General features: G+C 37.9%; 1 protein-coding gene across 3 annotated transcripts in view; it reads right to left on the bottom strand.

The window, feature by feature from the left end:
* Positions 1-20646, bottom strand: part of FBXW7 (F-box and WD repeat domain containing 7) — a 179693-nt gene that overhangs the window by 12448 nt on the left and 146599 nt on the right. For 2 of the 3 annotated variants that reach the window (XM_027635841.1, XM_027635842.1), the window contains 5 exons: positions 18088-18170; positions 14957-15098; positions 7646-7780; positions 3182-3305; positions 1222-1358 (listed from right to left, as the gene is read on the bottom strand). In XM_027635841.1, the coding sequence (XP_027491642.1) occupies positions 1222-1358; positions 3182-3305; positions 7646-7780; positions 14957-15098; positions 18088-18170 (621 nt within the window). Of the gene's footprint in view, positions 1-1221; positions 1359-3181; positions 3306-7645; positions 7781-14956; positions 15099-18087; positions 18171-20607 lie in introns of all 3 variants that reach the window. The other variant, XM_027635843.1, reaches the window with a different exon arrangement.

Genomic DNA, 20646 nt, shown 5'->3' with positions numbered 1-20646 from the left:
ACCTTTTGTTTCAATCTTGAACAAAAAAGGATGGGCCTGTATTATTTGCTGAGTATTTGTATTTCAGTGGTCAAGGCTGACTACATCTATTTTTTTCCCTTACCAGCCAAGCATTGTATTGTGTTAAATGCCAGGCAGCACCAAAGTAAAAAACTAGAAAACCATTAACTCAATTAAATACAAACAAAAGCAACAATTTAATGTGCTGGAAATGTGGATTGGAATGTTGCTTTATAGAGGTGGGATTTTCAATACTTGATTTTGGAAAAATTCTGTATCTTTTATCACAATACAGCAAAACCAATCCTTATCAGAATACATAGGATGAAGAATTTTTTATTTCAGATATCTGAGCATTTTTTCAATATGTTCATTGAAATGAAATGGCATTTGGATAATGCCAGAGGCTGTAATTTTAATAATAATTCCAAGATAACTTGATGTGGCATATCAAAGCAAGGAATACAGAACCGTTGCCACAGATGTACATAAGTCACGGCCAAATAAACAGCAGGATACAGCCATAGGTTTTCCATGGGAATTATCTTGTTCTTAGTTTTATTATTTTGTTGTACAGTAATTAAGAAAGGAGGTAAATTGCCTTAAAACTTTTAAAGGCCATGAATATGGGTCTTATTCATATTTCTCACTGTTTGTTCAATACCAGGTTCGATTAGACAGTTGCTATTTTATTTACAAAAGGTTTGAAATACTGCTTCTTATCTTCATATTGGAAAAGATGTAATGATAACATATATATGTCATTAAAAGAATTTTAATATTTAGAAACCCCACAAAAATCTTAGCATGGAATGATGTCATTGTCTTGTGCTGCTCAATTTAGAAGAATATATTTAAAAATAAAGCATGAATTAATCACAGAATAGTTGCAGAGTATTTTTATGTTGCAACATGGCCCAGCTCTACCTGACATTATTATCTGTCTCAAAGAGACTGGCATATTTATAGGAATTCATAAAATGGTACAGAAATTCCTGAAGTGAAAGAATTCTGCTGTATTGAAGAATAACACTTTGATTTGCCAATATGGTGCTCAGAATATAATTTAAACCCAAGGTAAGCTAAAATACAAATTATTTGTTCCTGTAGCAATACACTGCTTTTTGTACATGGACAGTCTGGTTTGTCGAAAGGAAAAAACCAATGTACAAGTTGATCCTGCTTTGTTCATGGCACCGTGCACAGAGCTCAGAACCTTACCTTAGGCGATTTAAGTTCTCCTCGCCGCCAGTTGGTATCAATCCTGTGTTGTCTAATGTAGGCGCTTTTCCACGGACTGTGTATAAAGCCTGGTTTTATTACTTTCCTCCTCTTAATATGTAATGGTTCATCAATACCTAAAATGGATTTAGAAAAAAGGGTGAGGAGGGGAAGAGATGAGCTTACCCCACAGAATACACATTCCCTCCCAAATCTTTACAGTGACCCCTGACATTAAATTCAGCAGAGACGTAAGAACCTCCTGCATGGCACTCTTCGTGTGTCAGGGATACTGATCTGCTTCTCAGCAAGTTATTCTGCATCTGTCCTTGTTGGTTCAACATAATCATTACCATAATCATGGCTGAAAATGCTCTAATTCATCATTCCTCGCTGGCAACCTACTAGCTTGGTTTTGGATCCCCCTTTCCGAGGCAATGCAGCAGAATATTGCCTTCTACAAATGAGTATCGTCCAAAAAGCTCCATAACCACTCATATGCTTATTTTGGAACAGTTCAAGAATTAAACCTTTCTGTCGGTAGTTCTCCACTATGGTCACCCATCTTCATTGCCTTTAAGTTCACTGTGACTCCTCGTATTAGTGAGCTTTTAATTACTTTCTTGATTTGAAAGGACGACTGCTTTTCTCATTGTCCTCTCCTGGCTGGAATTTAAGTATAGCTATGCCCTTTTCGAGTTGACACTTGAGCAGTAGTGCTTTGTTTTAGCCCTGCTACTACAGATACAGCTTTTTTTACAATTCTCTCACCCTGCACTTTTTTCTATGCAGCTCCTCTCTCCACTGCATCTCATTACTGGCAGGAGTCTTGTCTCTTGCCAATATGTGGATTTCACTCCTCTGCCTTTAGCCCTGTCTCTGATGTCTCTGCCTGCAAGTCTTGAATTAACGGTTCCCTCACGTTACTGAGCAGCTCAGAGGCCAACCAGGCTGCAATACTGGCCTGTTTGTCTGTGCTCTTGTGCCTGGATGTATTTAGTCTTACTCGTAAGCTCACAAATGTAGACTTGTTCCTTTCTCAACCTTCTCTTTTTTTCTCATTCTGTCCTCTTAATGCATTTTCACTTAAGTTTCTAGGAGGAGAATCTTTAGAGGAGATTTAAGAGGTTAGAAACCCATGGCAAAAGAAAACAAATTAATTTAGGTGCCCTTAAAAAAAGGCAGCTACGCTGACATCGTCATGTTTTTTGAAGCCTTTGCATTGACCTCTCACAAGTCCTTGTCTCCATACAGTCTGGACATGGCCCTGTGTTTGCCTCTGTCTAAGAGTGATCACGTGCACGTGCTCTGCCCCCCAGAACAAACTCCTCGTTCATATAATGCTCCTGAAAAATAAAAGCTTTGTGCACATTCTTCATGTGCACAAATACATGGCTACTTTCCTGGGAGTCTTTTTTTACCCCCATTCATATTACTGCTGAACCACCTTATCTTCTTGATTTGGCACGAGCAGGATAATATCTGTGTCGTTAATGGGTTGTGTGTCCCTCTCTAAGCAATCCTGTTAGCAACTTCTCTCACTACCACTTCTGTGTTAATTTTCCAACAAGTGACGTGAAATTCCAGCAGCCCTTCTACTGACCGAACAGTTTTTCCTCCGTGTCACAAATCGCAAGACTATATCATTTTTACATCTCAGCTCTCATTTACTTTGGTTGTATAATAACCCTTAAAAAGCAAACCCAATTGTTTTCTAAAAACATACAACTGGTATAAATAGGGCATTCAAACTTAAACTCTAGTTTTATTTCTAGCACTCCATGGATTATTTCTGCTTCCTACTTTCAACAGAGATACAAACCATGTAGCTAAAAGCATAACTAAATCTAAAGTCACACAAATTGCCTTCGCAAAACTTTAGGTTTATTATGTAAATTAACTGCACTTTTTATGATAGCAACACTTCGACCATTATATCCATCTTTTTGCTCAGCCTTACCCTCCTCTTTGCATTTCTCTCTCCAGAGAAGATTATCTTCAGCCAGAATTCTCCAGTAACGACATGTCTGGGCTGCCTGCAGAAGGTCCCTGGGTTCCAGGAATGACAGCACATACAGTGCCAGCTGTAAAAAATAAGAAGAAAATGTATTTTCTGCACTGCTTTTGAAAAGAAAAGTGAAGTAACTCCACATATTATCACACATCAGGGGCTGAAATACAGAAAATTGAAACACTAAATTATTAAACAATCTCAAAAACTTAACAGACTCCAGTTTATTCCTGTGGGCATGTGGGAATGTAACAATCATCTTAAGTAACTAAACCCATACAGACCACATCACAAAATGATTCTTGTATTTGCAAGAAAGTAGATGGCAGCTAAAATCATTATTATGCTTTTTTAAAAAACATAATCCATGTTACTGTGAATCATTAGCAGAATTATTACTGAAGTAATTATGGTTATGTTATTTCAGCTAACAAGTACACCAGAAGTTATTCTGAGAGTTGAACTACAAAGTACAGCACTCACTGTGTGAGCAAATAGGGATGTATGTTGTGATGAATAACATCACTCAGAAAGCCCAAATACAGAACAAGTAAATGTTATGTGCAGCTGAGCTCAAAAACCCTCTGCAGTGGTAGGAAATGCAGTGTATGTATCACTCATTTTCTGATGAGAACACAAACACATTCTTAGGTGGTCACAAAGGATTTTACGGACTGGGACGCAGAAGGATCTAAGTATGTTACTTTAGTACAATATGGTACCAAAATCACATGGGAAATCCCAATGAAAATAAACAGATGAGCTTTTCCACATGAAATTAAAGATTACTGGGAGAATTCAGACCTTGGCTGACTGAACTAAGCCCTATCATGAGCACCATAAACCCCCCAAAATCTCTACATATATCTTCAGATGTACTGAAGTCTTAAACAGGGGCAGAGGCATCTAAAAAACAATCCAAGACACTAGGACAGCTACCATTAAGGGTATGATGACCGAGTACAGCTTTTCTACTTGACAGTAACAATGCATCTCCCTAGTAATGGAAAAAAAGTGCAAGATGCAGGAAAGGCCCTTTCACAGGTAAAAACTCTACAAAAAGAAAAATATTGACAAATGGTGATGCAGAGAACTACTTACATGCTGAAACAGTGGGGTCTTTGTCAGTAACTAATAGGATGCAGAAGCTGTCAAGGAAATCAGATCATCCACTTTTAGTTCTGCTTGCCATATCTTTTTGTGTTTAGGGTTTTGAATTTAATTTTCAGCTGAAGTTATGATATATATAAATAGAGCCTGCCCTTCAAAGCAGCACAGACTGAAATTTAGTAAGGAAGTCATAACTGTAGGCCATTGACCTCAGCAGATTTTTGACCTTATTTTGTGAGAAACATTTACTTTCAGTAATCTAGACCAGCCAGCAATCGAGCAGGAAATAAAAATTCAGTATGTCAGAACTGCATTTTGGTTGCACACACACCTTGTTTGCAAGTCATCACCTGCAGCTCAGAGGCAGCATGCACCACTCCACATTTGAGGGATCTGTATCTTAAATTATTCATTAGATCCCACAGGCATCCTAGGCCATAAACCTGAAGAATCTTCCTCTGTCCCTACTCAGGGAATCAGCATTTAGGATCTGGTGTAAGGCTTTCTATTACAGGAACAACAACTGTATCTCTCCGTTGGGACTTTCTGTTTTAATTCCTGGCATGTAAAATTATTGAAGAAGTGTTGTTTCCTCACACACATCACATAGTTTTGCATGTAGCAAGACTCAAACATGACACAGACCCTTTCCATTTTTTGCTGGATGTTCATCAACTGATAGCAGAGTTTGTTTAAATATCACTCTACAGATACAGACACTTGCTAAGATGGTGTTAATTAAACCTGTGAGCCAACCGATTCTGAACCGGGTTACATATGGGTAACATTTATTTTAGACTATATTTATCTAAATAGTCATCAAGGGTCAACACAGCCCACAGCTGACTTTAAGATTAGTAGTGCATAAAAGACGACGTCCCTTTGTCTCAGCTCATGGATCTAGTTGTAAGAAAACTTCAGGTAGCAAGGATCTGACCTCTGACTGAACCGGATTTAGAACTACTCTCTGCTCTTGTGTTAATAATACCCAACAGTAAGCAGTCTCTTGCCTTTTTCTTCACTCACACACATGGAACCAACAAAATTTCTATGGCTGATTCCAGCAACACTCCTCATCTGTGGGTTTCCAGACCTCATTTTCACAAATAAGTAACCTGAATAATTCTTTCTAAAGTCTCAGCAAGAAAACAGGAGTATTTATTTCAGATTAATTGTTTGACCGTATGTTTCCTTAGGAGGAAAGTAAACATTTTCTTGGTTATTTGGCTATTATGTTACTGTCTTTGCATTGCAGAAAACGGTTTTGAAGCAAAGCCCTCCCATCCACATCATCTCCTTGTTCTGGTTCAGTCATAAAATCACTGCATTGCATCCAACAGCACTGGAGAAAACTACAGATGTTAACGCAGAGCGACAACTCAAGGGAGCGTGTTCTCTTGGGTAGGGAAGCCTGCTCACAGAATTACTGACCCTAACAACTTGTTCGTGCCCCCACAGCTCAGTGCGTCACCCCCCACTGCAGCCAGCATTAAACAGCTGAGGACAGCACCACTTAGGAGATCTGGGTGAAGGAAAAGGAGAGGAGATGGTGGAGTCAGCTCGACAGTTTTTTTAACCCAGTTAATTTTGGTGACAGTGACTCGGGGTTAGGAAGCAAAAATTATTTAAGCCAACTTCACTGGTGAAGTCAGCCTGTCATGAAGCACTTACAATATTCTGGTTTCAAGAGGCAAGAAACCTACTAAAAATAAACAAATTAGCATGAGTAGCTTACAATGGAGTTAAGAAACCTGAGTGAGAAAGAAAATTTTACTGCTATATAGTGTATCTTTTCTGTGAAGAAATTGTGAAACCTGAAATAATAACATGATCTTTAGTTACAGTGTAACTAGACCACCGGTTGTACTTGAATTAGTACTGCCACAAAATCATGCGAAGAGAACTGATCTGTGATTTCCTGTTATCAATAGAAGTTGCAAAGTATCTTGTCTCCCCAAAATACAAAGTCTTTCTGTCTTTCTTGGCCTCTGAACTAAGGGTGCTTTGGGTAGCTTCTTAGAAACATGGCAACCATGCAGAGGTCCTATTGAACTCTTCTCCTGCCCCAGTGTCCTTTCCATTCCCAAAGAAGGCTGCTGCAGAAAGTGCTTCTGTAAATACTAATCTCATGTCCTGTGTACTAAGTTAATACTCATTGCATAAATTGATTCCAACCCTTACAAATGCCAGCCAGCAAGGGAAGGCTGTGACACTTCCTGACATGTGAAGATACGACAGTATATAAACAGAAAGAAGGGTCTTGTACATCTAAGTATTAAAAAATCGGATATACACCAGAAAAGAATGTCAAGAACCAGAGATATGAAACAGTCTTCAGCTAATAAGACCATGTTAACACAGCAACCAAATACTAGCACCCAAATATCTTAAAAGAACTTGTTTTGTATAGTGTTAGTACCTAAGACTTACAAACACTTAAGCGCTCATGAAAATTTTCATATAGAAAACCCAACATACAGGAGATCTGGCAAAAGAAAATAAGACTTCCTCCCCTCTCCAAATAACAAACATTTCCAAGTCCCCAAAATCAATCAAGGTCAGAAGTATCATTTCTAAATTAACTAAAATACATTTATTTAATAACTGCAAAAAACTGGGTTTACACTCTTTCATATCCACCCTCACGTTCTAGTTGTGAGGACATCACGAATTACTCTTCTGCGGACAGCATTTAGTTACACACACTGAAATCTGAATCTTACTTTCTCTTTAACCTGATACAACATGATCTGATTTGCAGTAAAGGATTTACTGTAACATGTCTGCTTAATTACGGCTTGGCTTTATCCTTAGCAAGAAGTGCTTTTCTGGTTTTACTTTTGGTTTATTTGGCAGAGATATTATGGCTCCACTTGTTTAAAACAAATTCAAAGGTAACATTAACAAAACTCCCACCACTAAAAGGATTAAAAAATAATGCTTACACTTACAGAACAATGTGCAGAGAGGTCTTACATCCAGAGGAAATTTTTGTGTGTGTTGCCCTAACAGAATTAGTTCTCAAAAAAAAGAAAAGCTAAATTGGCCCAATTAAGATACAGAGATATTTTTAAAGCTACTGGGATTTTGCTTAAAGGGGTCATCTGTATTTCCAGGTATCTGAATGATTATCAAGAGATAGAAGTATGGTAACCTGAAATTACATTAGCCATGTTATGGCAGCGTACCAGATTGAGACCCTCTAACATCAGTTTACATCACTACGCTGGCAAAATTAGCATTAAGCTTTTAAAGATGGCAGCCAGTGTGCTGCATAATCCAGCATGAACCTTTTTTTCTCACCTCTTTTGGGAGCAAGGAAATGAAGTCTCTTTGAAACTGAGGCTCTATCACTTGCATCATGTGTTTTACTTGTGTTGGTTCACAACTATCAATGAGTTCATCTAAAGCAAGTAACTTCTCTGGTCCACTCCAGCTCTGCAAGGAAAGAAGAAGAAAGAAACAGTAAGCTTAGTTTGGTTTACATCAGTAAGTGCCATTGCTTTGCCAATAAGGCAAATTAAGTTTGCTCATCGACCTATATACAAGCATATAAAAAGCCAAGAGATAAACGCTCATGCTAATGACACAAAAATGAGGAGTTAATCAACACAAAATATTCAAAATTACTACACTGATTCATAAGCTAAGAAAGGATTTGTTATATGCACACATACAGATTGGCAATTAAATAGATAATAATATTTAGTAATAATAATTAAATTAATTAAGCTTCTTTTGAAGTTGATGAAATCTACACACACATTACAGAGAACGACGGGGTTGCAACAGAATGCGTTCCCTCTCTGTCTTTCTCCACTGTGCATTCAACTGAGATGGTAACTTCTAACCTTCATATTTCATGTGGTAGACCCAAATCTTGAAATGAGAGGAAAGGAAAATAAAAAACTTTCTCTAAAAGTACATTTGCTTACTGCCTGGTTATTACTACAGTGTGTCCCTAAGCGACAATGTTGTAATTTCAGAATCCTGGCTATAAACCAACACATATTTTGTAAGTATCAATTTACACTTGAATAAACAGGGAATTTTGATTGGTAATTTTCTTACTTCACATTTTTACTAATGGGCACCATAAAGTTTGAAGATTTTAATAAGGCACTCAATTGAGAGTATAGCAGATTAGGAGCATCATTTGTAGAAAAAAATTAATAACTTAACTTAAAATATACTGCACATCTGAAAAACATGTCTTAAACTCATCTGTGCTCATCAAAGAGTTTTGATTTGTTATGTGAAAACAATTTAAAGAAAATATAATTTCTACAGGAAAAAACAACAACTACCGCTAACTAATTTAGCAACAGAATTAGAGCACGAATAAAGCCTTAGAGAGAAAATGAGACATCACAGTTTTTGAGAGCAGATTCACATTCATAATCTCGAATGTCTTCTAGAGTGACACTTACAAGTAAATTAGCACATACAAATGATATTACAGTTATGGTAAGAGGCTAACTGAAATTAAAAAAAAAAAAGGCAAGATACCTTACAATTAAGATTTCTGTATTAATCTGCCATGTATCTCAGGACCATTATTACTCATGCTCTAAATTTCTGTTCTCTGGATTTGACTCTGACAATTCACTCCGGTCTCCGCAATACTACAATGTTTGTATACTGTGCAGTTTCTGCAGAACAATGAGGCAAGTGAAGAGGAAGGTGGAATTTCTGAAAGCGAATGCAAAGCAGATAAATACCCAGCTTTACTCGATGTAGAAAGATCATCATGTTGCATCATTTCTCCCTAATTAAAACGTCAAAATACTTGAAATGTCAATAAAAGCATCATTTACCCAAACGATGACCTGGGGAACTTTCAGGTGACCCGGGGAACTTTCAGGTGACCCCATTCCATCAGGAAGTGTGAGAGCAGCCCATGTGCAGCAGCTCACTCACCCCAGTTCCACGCTCTCACTCTACAGTAAATGCATGGTTGATACTGGACAGCCTACCCTACTGGAGGAGGGGAAGAAAGTTCCTGACCTAAGCCTTTCCATGCACTGTTGGCAATTGGTAAAATAGACTAAACTGGTAAAAAAAATATTCCCCATCCACCTGTGTGTATGTAGAGTATCACCACAGGAGATGAGGATTTCTGTGTCTCATATCCAATACCTCAGAATATTAAAAAGAAACAGGAATGTCTCAGCTGAAGCTGCAGCAGTGTTGTTGTAAACAGCTTTTATTATAAATTTCTTTCAGTAGAAACAGTTGCATCACATAGCAGTTCTCCATAAATCATGCACTGAAGAACTGTTTATCTCACCAACTTTCCAACTGCTGTTTGTTTCATTAACCCAGAGCTTAGCTGGCGTTAGGTACAAACGTTTGCAGTCTTTAATCTCATCTGTCAGCTGTGTTTGAATTCAGGAGAATTAAAAAGAGGGAAAGTAATACCTGTGTTACTTCCTTATAATATAAATTTCCAAGGGCAGTCTACTTTTAATTTATAAGCAGCTATGTTTACTAAATTAGAACAACTCCACCTGAGGAGCATTGTTTGCTGCTGTGGCAAATGCTGCTAGCAGTTACCAACAGGTTATTGATTAATAATGTCACTGTACGCTATCTTAATCTGTAACTCTCTTACACTTATTTGATTTTTAAAACATAATACAGATCTGAAGAGAAAGGGAAAAGATTCAAGAATGGGGAAGAGATGCTAATGACTAAAAGCAGCACTCTTTTATCTGTCCATTCATCATTAGGGGATGGGTACAGGCAGCTTCTTAAGACTTTTTTAAAGCAATCAGCTGCTACAAAATGTTGTCTCTAGGACACTGTCCTCTTAGTCTTTCACTTGAGCAAACAAACCTCCAGTTACAGCTGGTAAAGGGTCTCTGAAGGAAGTGTCTGACATGGAAAACTGGGATGAAGCCTTGCCAGATGAACACAACTGTTTGCGTTAACAAAGGCAAGACCAGTAAACTCTGTTTCTGCGCCATGTAGTTTAATCCATTTGCAAAAACATTGCATGTAGTTCATTAGGTGGAGAGCGTAAGGAGTAAGTTTGTGTCTTTGATAAGAAACAACAGCGAACAAATGTTGCAGAAGAGAAAGAAAAAGTAAATGCTTGCCAAGTAGCTTGCAAAGTTTCAAATGCTGTAGATGACTGGAGACTTCTGAGCCACGTGGTGTAGTGAGTGCCCAGATGCCTTGGATTTCTACCTGACGATTCCCTTTCAAATTGAAGATCCTCATAAAGAATATACTTTATCTTTAAAAAGCTTTTGCTTAATTGGCTTTTCTTGTCTTCTTAACTTGAATTTAATTTTAATGTAAAATTAAAATAAAGCTTTTATTATGGGCAGGGGTCTCCCTAGAATAGGTTAACTCCAGGGTTCATTCACATAACCACTGGGAAGCCAGCAAGGCCTACTGATACTGTCCTTTGAGTGACTTCAGATTCCTAAATAAACTTCTTTCTTCCTATTTCTTCAGAAAGGTGTTGATTTGTCAGCCGAGGCCTTTTGGCTGGTTCATACCATTTCCTCACTCAGTATTGCAGCTGATGCAACCACTACCTACTTGAAAACTATCCCTTCTTTCCCCACTTTGTTTTTGTGTGTAAATGTCTTCCCTTTCTTATAATCAATATAAATAACATCTTTGCTATTCTACAACTTCCATCTCATCTGTCCTGTCTGAACTGCCACCTTTCTTTTTATCATCATCTGTTTCTGCACCTCTACTCTTCCATGGCCTATGCTTTTCTATCGCTCAGACCTCAGCTGCTGCCTTCAATTTGTACAGTTACAGTTTGCAGCAATCCTTTTGCTGTAACAGTTACATTAAGGACAATCTATTTTAAAGGGTTTAAATTCACGGTGCTGTTCTCCATTACTGAGTTCTGTTAACAGAGGTCTGTCATGATGAAGACTTGCAGGAAGAGCTCTTCTTGGAGCTTGCTTCTGTTCAACTCTTGGATCAGTTATCGAGAACCCTGCCATCCCCCACCTCAAAGGTATCTCAGTCTGGATAAAAATAGCACATAAGCACTGAAAGAAACACCATCTACATTAGCAAGCAGTTTGTCACACCAGCAAGGATTCAGGAGCAGCTGGTGCTAAAGCCCCCACATTAACCCATATCAGAGTCCCAATCCCCTGTCTGATGGGGTTCCTGTTCAGTCCCCTGGGCCGAACATTTGCGGTACATGTGATGGACCCTGTCTAGAGGAGCTGTAACAGGTTCAGACCCTACATCCCTGCTACGGGTTTGATAACATAGGAGTTTCTTCTGAAATTAGTTGAGTTCGTAGGTAACAAAACTGCCATGAGAGTCAAATCAATAAAAAATAAGCCAGGATGGTCAGGAGACCTGCTGTAAGTCTGCACTATACCTCTGAAACAAACTGATAACAGTGCTACAGCCAAGAAGGGTCTGTAGCTGTAGTGTAGATCTCTCCCAGTCGGTGTATAGGAAAGAAACACCAAACCCTTGACCTAGTCCCACCACAAGACACAGAGCAGAAAATGCTGCAATGCTGGTTATGATACAATCTTTACCACCTGCTTCACATAAGAGGTGGACTATTCAGTTGTACATTTTTTCATTCCGAAGCATCTTTGGAAGAATAAGAAATGGAGAATGGTAAGTAATTTGAATTTAGGTGGCTCAGCCAACTATTTGTGTAAAAAAAAGGAATAGGGTTCTTGCCAGTCAAAAATGGCAAAAGCATTTTGGACATTATCTAAACTGCTGTGAAAAAAAAACGCTTCCAATTTTAGGTAAAATAATTGCATACACTTGTTATTCAAAGTGATTGCCTATATTAGTGTGTATGGAACAACTTTTCAACATCAATATTCTATGAAAATGCAATTTTTTTACACATTACTTAAACAAAACACTTATAGTATGTGAAGTAGGAAGAATGATGAAAGAGAGAGCTAAGTAATTTTTTAAGCAATACCATCTCTGACTGAACTTAGCATCCAATTGATATTTTTCCTTATGGCAAGCAATTTGGTAACTTAAAAATAAAACTTCTTTGTAAAGATACACTTGGGCACCGAGTTTTAAAAAACTCCTATAGTGGATTTTAAAAAGACCTGAAGCCAAGAGTCACTGCAAACCAGAAAAAAACAAATGGGCCCTTAAGAAATTAAACGGTTTGGATTTATTAAAATGCTTTTCTTTTTTTCCTTCCAGACTTCATCAAAATCAATATACAGCTTTATTTTTAAAGGGCAAGTGCAACTACACAATTGTTTCTCCCTTCTGCATTATTTTGTTATACTTTCAAAATAAAAGGCTTAGATCAACTATAAAACATAACAGGAGGAAGAACATATAAAAAATGAATTAAAAAAAAATTATAGGCCATCTTAAGTTTTCTTAATATTTGCAGAGTGGTCTTGTTTTATCTGAAAAGATAACATAGGAGAAGAACTGAAGGCTAACTACAGGTAAGAGTCCTCAAAATAACTGATAATCACTGGTCACTGACAGCTGCTATGCCAAAGAACAGTTCTACTTTGAAACAGTACATATGTCCACCTAACACGTCCCTGGAAATTTAGCTTTCAAATTAATTGGAAATAATATTTTAATATAAAATATGAGTGCTATTAAGTAAGCCTAGCCAGTATACAGTACATGAAGAAAGCTCTCTCGTTCCTCTTTCTCTACAGGAAAAACTTTGTACTGCAAGGATGATGCTGCATGTGCCATTTAATCCTGCCCTTTGGGCAGAGCTAGCTCCCCTATGAATGTGCTTTTATCATTTGGCTATTTAAGACTCGCCCCTTTCGTGAAACTCATGTGAAAAATAAGCACATAGAAAATGAGGATGCAAGCAGATGTAACACTGAGACAGAGCTGTGTGACTTAGAAAGCTTTTGATTCTAAAATAAGGGACTCCCTTTTGTGAATACAATAAAAAGATGTGATCAATAAGTGCTACTCAATGATCTCCAGTTAGGAGAGACCCTCCCCTCCCCACCGCTCTTTCAATGGTATAAATCAGTATTTAGGCATTTAGTACTGCAACTAAGTATTTTGAAAAGTTGAAGTATCTAATTATACACTTAGTAAAGCATGTTTTCTACATTACAAACCATATGTTTGCCTACAGAGACAAAATTTTCATAGACTTACAGGCTACTTTTCCTTATCGTGATGAAACAGTCGATAGCATTTGCTTTTATAGTCTGCATCAGTGTCTCAAACATTCCAGCCTTTCACAATCTTTTTTTTAAAATATGTAACTATCGATAACTATCAATCTTATGTGAAAATACATGTTGTACATTGTTGATAACAAAATAGCTTTTGTTAGCACCAGCGTTTTAACATTACATATCGTTAAATACAATGTAGTATTACATTACCATATATACAAAGTACCATTCAAATATGATTCTTAGGGGTTAAAAAGACATATTTCTATGAAAAGTCTCAAAAAAGATACACCATAGTAATTAAATGTGAATATTTTTAAGAAACTGAATGATGTGTACAAGAACCTTAATTTCAAACTTCCACAGGTTTAAGCAGATCATAAATGCGTAAAAATAAAGAGGAAAGAGGTTCTACATTATTATTTTAATGTTCAGAACTGACAGTGATTGAGATCAATGGTATTATGTGGCAGCATGAATCAAGCCAAAAGCAGGTTTCTGCCTGCAAAATTGTATGCTAGCTACTGTATATTACTCTTCTATTTTTGCCTGTTACAGTAATTGAAACAATGCCTGTATTTGTTACTTCCTCCTTTTGAAAATGTTTTTAGAAGTAACAATTTTTTAATCAAGATAGGAAGACATAATATTTCCATTTTTCAAATCAATGACTAGGACTCATGCCTGCTTCTTAAAAATACAGAGCAAAATGTACAGTAGAGATCTCCACGATACAGCTGAGGAGCAGAAGCAGAGGCCTGCCCCAAATTGTGTTTGTATTAACACACACAGAATTGGCTTAGGTGTTCCCTAAATCTGCCTGGTGTCCAGGCAGATTTCAGTTTTGACCTGAGCAAGTGTCCATAGAACTGTTGGGTTAAGTTTGTTTTTAGGTGCTATTGAAGGTGGTTGAAAAGATACAAAAAACCTTTTCCCTCCCTCCCTTTGACTATGTGCGCATGTACTGGCTGACATGTTCAGTACACAAAGATCAGTAAAAATATACATGGAGTTTCCTTTTAATCTATTTTTGATAAACTTTTCTTTCTATTCTTAGAAGACACCAGACTTATGACAAATCTAGTGCTATACCTGCACTGAAGCAAACCATGCACTAAAGCTTACTAGTCTCAAGTGAAAACGTCTCAAGTTAGCTTGAGGCAATGAACGTAGCCATTACATGTTGACAGACTTGGCAGAAAATATGAAAGTACTAAACAGGAAGGGTTATTTTATTAAGAAACCAGCGAAAGCCGTTATTTTTTATCAGTCTCTACAGTAACTTGCTGAAACAGGGACCAACAATACCTTAAAGTTGATGCCCATTTGTTTCTGCAACAGAACACAGAATCAATGGCAGAGGCATTCTGGATGTATAAGGAGGACTGACTCTGCCGAAGCCATCTCCTACTTAAACCATGGGGGTTAGTTGCTTCAGATGTCCCTTTCTCTGAGCACTGGTTACCTGAAACATTTTCAGCCATTCCTGAAGGCCTGATGGTGGCTGCACAGATGTAATGCGGCGACGCTGCTGTCCCTGGCCATTGGCTGCCCTCAGGTCCCCAAAAGTAGTAGGTGTGGCGGAACATGGCACCAGTCCCGTAGTACTACGATACAAACAAAAAGTGACAGTCATAAATCAAACATTAAGGAAAATTCAGAAGTCTATTGCAGAACAAAAAAAATCTAGTACATAATTTGCAACTATTACTGAAACTCTTTAGCTTCATGCAAAAGCATTAATATGAAAAATTGTGCTGCTGGTCACTCAAGAGGTCAGTCCCTCACTTGGATAAATCTGCTTGCTTCTATCACTGCAGTGCTAACCCTCCAGCTTGGGGAGAAATGGGGATCACCTTTCAGGGTTGAAAAATTACCACTCTGTTAATTGGCCAGCAGGTTGCCTACAAAAATTCAGGTTTATATATTCCTTCCCTTGCCAGGGTACTTCCTTTCCTTCTGGGCTCCACTGGTGCCTTCTGAGAGGGGCAGTAGGAAGCCAGAGCTCAGAATCTCACCTGTATGTGAAATGTACTAGTGCTGCTTTATCCTCAAACAGAAAGGAAAAAAAGGTATCTATTTTTATCTCTTAATATATTTTGTTGACAAAGATCTAATAATATCAAGCAGTTCTAGTGGCTTAGTGATCTAGAACTGGGCTTTGAAATACTGTATACAGTCTTTTAAAGTTTGCGTGTTGATAGAATGACAGAGGAATTAAAGGGGTGGGGGGTGAGGTGAAAAGGGAAAAGAAGCCAAAGGTGCTCTCTGAAATAGTGCGATTTTTTCACTCTGGCATGTTAAAAACCAGCTCATTCATATGGGATGGATCTTTTAAAAGAGCTGGGATTAAGCTGCTATTGTGGGAATCTAAAGAAATACAGCTGACTGTGTTTTCTGGTTTGGGGGTTTTTGGGGGTTTGAGGTTTTTTTGTGGGTTTTTGTTTGGTTTTTTTGGTTTTTTTACATAATGTAAAGTACTTTGTTCACAGAATACCAAAGTTGTATTCCCTAGCAGGAAATACAGAACGCTGGTAGTATTTGCATAAGCATGAAAATTTTAAATACAGTGTACGACTCCAAAAAACCCTTTGCTTTTGTGTAGGATAAATCCAGCTTTTTTGTAGGTATGAGCTTATAGGTTTTACTGGTTTTTCAGTGGCTACAGGAATAGCTTTAAATGATGCAAGGCAAGTTCATTTTAATATTTACCTCATTATGCTCTACAAATATTTCACTCTACTCTTCCTTGTTCTGAAGGACAACCATAGCATGTCCTAACATTTACCCAAACTGGTCAAGAAAAGTAAAGATTGGTTTGAGCAGGCATATTTTTAACTGTTCATTTTGCTGAGTAATAACAGAAACAGAAACTGATATAAAAATACTGTTTCAGAGATGAAGGATCCTCTTAAAGGCATTTGTTTACTGGCTCTACCTGTTATATGTAAATGAAATTCATTGGGACTGTTCAATTTTAAAGAGTGCCTGATCCTAGGGAAAAGGGAAACAAGCAGGTACGAGAACTGCATAATTTGCTTAAATATTATTTAGATAAAGTAAAATTGAATAATTAGGAGAGAGAGGATAGGATGTTACTTAGGGATTTTTGTATGCCAATAATGACTCAAAATCCAAGGAACGTAAGTTAAAAGTATTTTTAAAATAAAATGTGGTATTACAGCTTACTCATTCTCATCACCTGCACAGAGATCCAGCACAAGGCCTATCATTCAAGGTCCAAAGTAAGGCACTTGAAATTAGCTTTTATTGGATCTGAGCAACATGTAGCCTTGAGCTTGCCCCAGTAAAACAGTTACGCTTTACTTTCTTCTGCTGTAAACTGGTTTTCAGTCAAAAATAGTTATACTAAACAGAATCTAAAAGCCTCTTTCTTTTGATCTGAGTTTGTAGCACAAGATACTTGTTCATGCTTTAATTTTCCCAAAACATTCCCCTGAAACAATCAGTCAGGTTTCTGTGGAAGTCCAGCAGTTCCTCTGACACGCACACTTGACAAAGAAGTATAGTTTCTTTGTTGCTGAACTGTTTACTCTTCTGGGAGTGTGGAGAACAGTGTGTCACCTGAAGAAATGGTGGCCAACAAGGGAGTTCTTCCATTAGCCCGACTTAGAAACTGGGAGAAGACACCACCTTGAGACTTGGGGGAATGTGGAAGCTGCAACACATGCCTCTCAGCAAAAACACATTGCTTCCTTTAATCTACTGCAGCATTTACACATCTGCAAAGCAGTCCTGTGAATTGTTGCCTAACTTTTCACTCATCACCTGATAAACCTCTTAAAGGAAGAGAAATAAAATATAAATTACTTTTGAAAGAGCCATCAGTGACTGAACACTATTATACCATGTTCAAAAGAAGTACTATTTCCAGACAGCCTTGGGAGGCAAGTGCAATGCTTTTGGGAGGGACAATGCTTATTATGGGGACAAAAATGTAAAAGAGTGTAAATTCAAAAAGAATGGGAAGCAGTGTGACATCCAAGCACAATTGTTATGTCCACTACTCCTGCTCGTGGTTAGGAGTGCTTTACTCCACAAAGCCACTGACTGGAATAGCAGTGGGTAAGAGATTTGGTACCATTCAGGAGTAGCAAGGAAGCAGACTAGAACCCATAAATGGATAACAAGTATGCATGTGTTCCTGTTAAGATCAGATGGTCTGCTCTGCCTACATAAATTTCCATTCTCTCATTCCTGTTACCATAGCAAAGTGATACATTTGATCCCAGTTTGTGAGAGTCTTGGGGTTTATCATTATGTCCCTTTTTAAAAATCTGATTGATTTTATTATCAGGAATGTTTCACCCCTCAAAAAGTCTCTAAGTAAATGGGCATGCTATATTTAGAATGAAACACAAACCTCAACCAAAGAAATGTAAGTCTGGCTACTTCATTAAAACTCATCTTCAGTTCACATAATTTAAATTAGCAAAGCAATATATAAATGCTGATATCACCTCTTCTTTGCTTTACAGTGCTTTAAGAGGAGCTTAATTAATCAGGCTCAGCAATTGGAAAGACAGGATATATGCAGGAATCAGGATCCAGTGATCTGTTATTGCATTTAATTACCTTGTGTATTCTGAGACTTTGCAGGGTTTCTTTCCCAGAGAGAAAGAACGGACCTCGGAGCCATGGTCCAACTTTCTCTTCATCTGCAAGGTGAGGGAAAAAGAGTAACAACATGGATTTAGTTACATGACCAGCCTTACTTATGTGTACTTCTGTAAAATTTATACATTTTTACCTTCTACTTTAATATACTTTAATTTAATACCAGATTTCAACAAAGTTGACGCTCATAAAATGATTTAAGTAGCATTTTAGTTTCTAGATTCAACAATATTTGATACATGTTTTATAGGGTGCATGTATGTATTATTGCTGTTTAACAGGGTCTAAAATCTATTGTAATTACATTCTTTTAATTTCCAAATTTCAAATGTGAAAAAGTGTGCAGAAGTGTGTTAGTTTATCTACTAAACTGTTCCCTGACTATTCTCCTGGGAAAGGAGCAAAAGAACTAAACTAAAGCCCTTGATTCTTTGTGTTCAGGTTTATTGCTAAGTCTCTCATGGAAATGGTTAAATTTTAGGTAGCTTGTCTGCACTATAAACCATATTTATTTTAGGGCCTGAAAAAAAAAATTACTATCTTTTCTTTTGTCTATTCTTTTATTTTAAAGTTGTACATTGAAAACATTTATAAAACTGCAGTAAAACTGACTGATTAACCAGTATTTTTCCAAGAAGGGTAAGAATGAAAAATGCTACACCCTAGTCTTGAATGTCATCTGCAATTAGATATGATCAAAACCAAAAAATGAGCAGGGCAGCTGCTAAAAGGGGAAGCCAGACTGCAAAAATTACCAAGGAGATGGAAACCAGTGAAAGCCATATTTATCCAGGCAGACAAATAAAGATTACTTTCTACATATTTGGGTAATCTTTAACCACAAGCTTTTGGACTCAATGAGACATACATATGCCAAATGCAACTTCTGAGTTTTTGTTGGTTTGGGGGGTTTTTTTGAGATGTGATACAGCAAAGCACTTAAGCCAACTGAATAATGTTTACTGCTGTTTACAACTGTGGGCTGCAAAATACATAAACTACTTGTATTACAATTCAGACTTACTATAACCAATTGCTTCCTTTTTTTTTCAAAATTTCATGTTTAAGATACAGTTTAAAAGTTGTCATCTTTCTTACACAACTGATTTGATCTTTTTTAATGTTATATTATAACACAGTTATTTAACCGTTTACTGTATCTGCCGAACCTACCTAAAACAAAACACCCCAAACCCAGCAGGATTCTTTAAAGCTTATGGTCCACGTAATTTTGTTGTGACTTTGGTTTTTACAGCTTTATGGCTTTACCTAAAAACAGTCACTGAAGATCTTGTGTTCTGCTTCATTAGTGATTACAAAGGAAAGCTAACTAAGGTTACCTACTTATATTTTTACAGTAACAGTTACAGCGCAACCAGAAGAGCTTGCCTTATAGCTGTGTTTTCTTGCCCATGCTCACATGGGACACTCCACAGCATTTCACCACAAAAGTATTCAGCCAGAACCGCCCTGCATGCTGCCGAACCACCAACCTCACCCTCGCTCCTTCCCCATGCCCCAGGAGGCGCAACCCCCCGCGCTTCCCCCAAGAAAACCAGTTGTAAGCATCACTGAAAAACAGCAGATACCATCTTTTATCGTTGTGCTAGATGGGTGAGCCATCAAAATTACTGGAAGCATAAATAAGATATTTGAGTACGAATATCAGTATTTGATGATAGACTTTTCAGAAAGGATTTTTCTTGTTCAAGCAAAATTTTTATTTCCAGCTTGCCTCTCTGAGAGGTTATCATCATCATATTCCTTTTCTGCTTCCAGAAGTACACCTTAAAAATAAAAAGTAGGAAGGCTGCAATAGAATAATCAGCTCTAGTGATTTACTCTTTTGCATTAGCAAAGAAAACAATATGCATTATGTTGCCTAATAATGATTCCACCTCTTTTCTTTTGGTCGGGTTTTTTTCAGGTATTTTAGGCAACTTTCACATGGGGTCCACCACACAGACTGACTTTCAGCATCTCAAAAGGTGCTAAGTAAATACAGGGTCAAAAATGCCGTTTACTATACGAAGAAGATAAAACTTTCTCTACAGCAGAGTGGTCTAGTGACAAGATTCAGACACCAGCAAGGTCTCTGTGTAACCGAAAAACAGAAACCGTCGAGCAAACATCCCTCTAAAACATTTAATCTGTCGCTAGGAAAACACAACTCCTTCAGACAACATTAATTATCGAAATAACCGAGATCGCCGTATGGTAAAAAATAATAATAAAAAATATAAATAAAAGAAGGGGCAGCAAACTGCATTCCGCATCACCGCCCGCCACCCAGCGCTGGCAGCGCTCACCGCGCTGACTGCAGCTACGGCCGGGCGGCAGCCCCCCGCCGCCGGCACGTCCCCGCCCGCGCACCGCCGCCCTCCGCGGACACCGCGGCCCCCGACCGCCCCTCCCGCCACCCCCCCGCCCTCCGCGGCCGCGGGCCGGGTGCGGGGCGGGGGGCGGGCGGCCACTCACTTTGTAGAAGATCATCTTGAGGGTGCCGTAGAAGCCCAT

The sequence above is a fragment of the Corapipo altera genome, unplaced genomic scaffold (genome assembly GCF_003945725.1).
Source record: "Corapipo altera isolate COAL_440 unplaced genomic scaffold, ASM394572v1 22b, whole genome shotgun sequence".
Taxonomy (NCBI): Eukaryota; Metazoa; Chordata; class Aves; order Passeriformes; family Pipridae; genus Corapipo; species Corapipo altera.
Note: the sequence above shows the minus strand (reverse complement) of the source record. Positions and strands in the feature narration are given on the sequence as shown.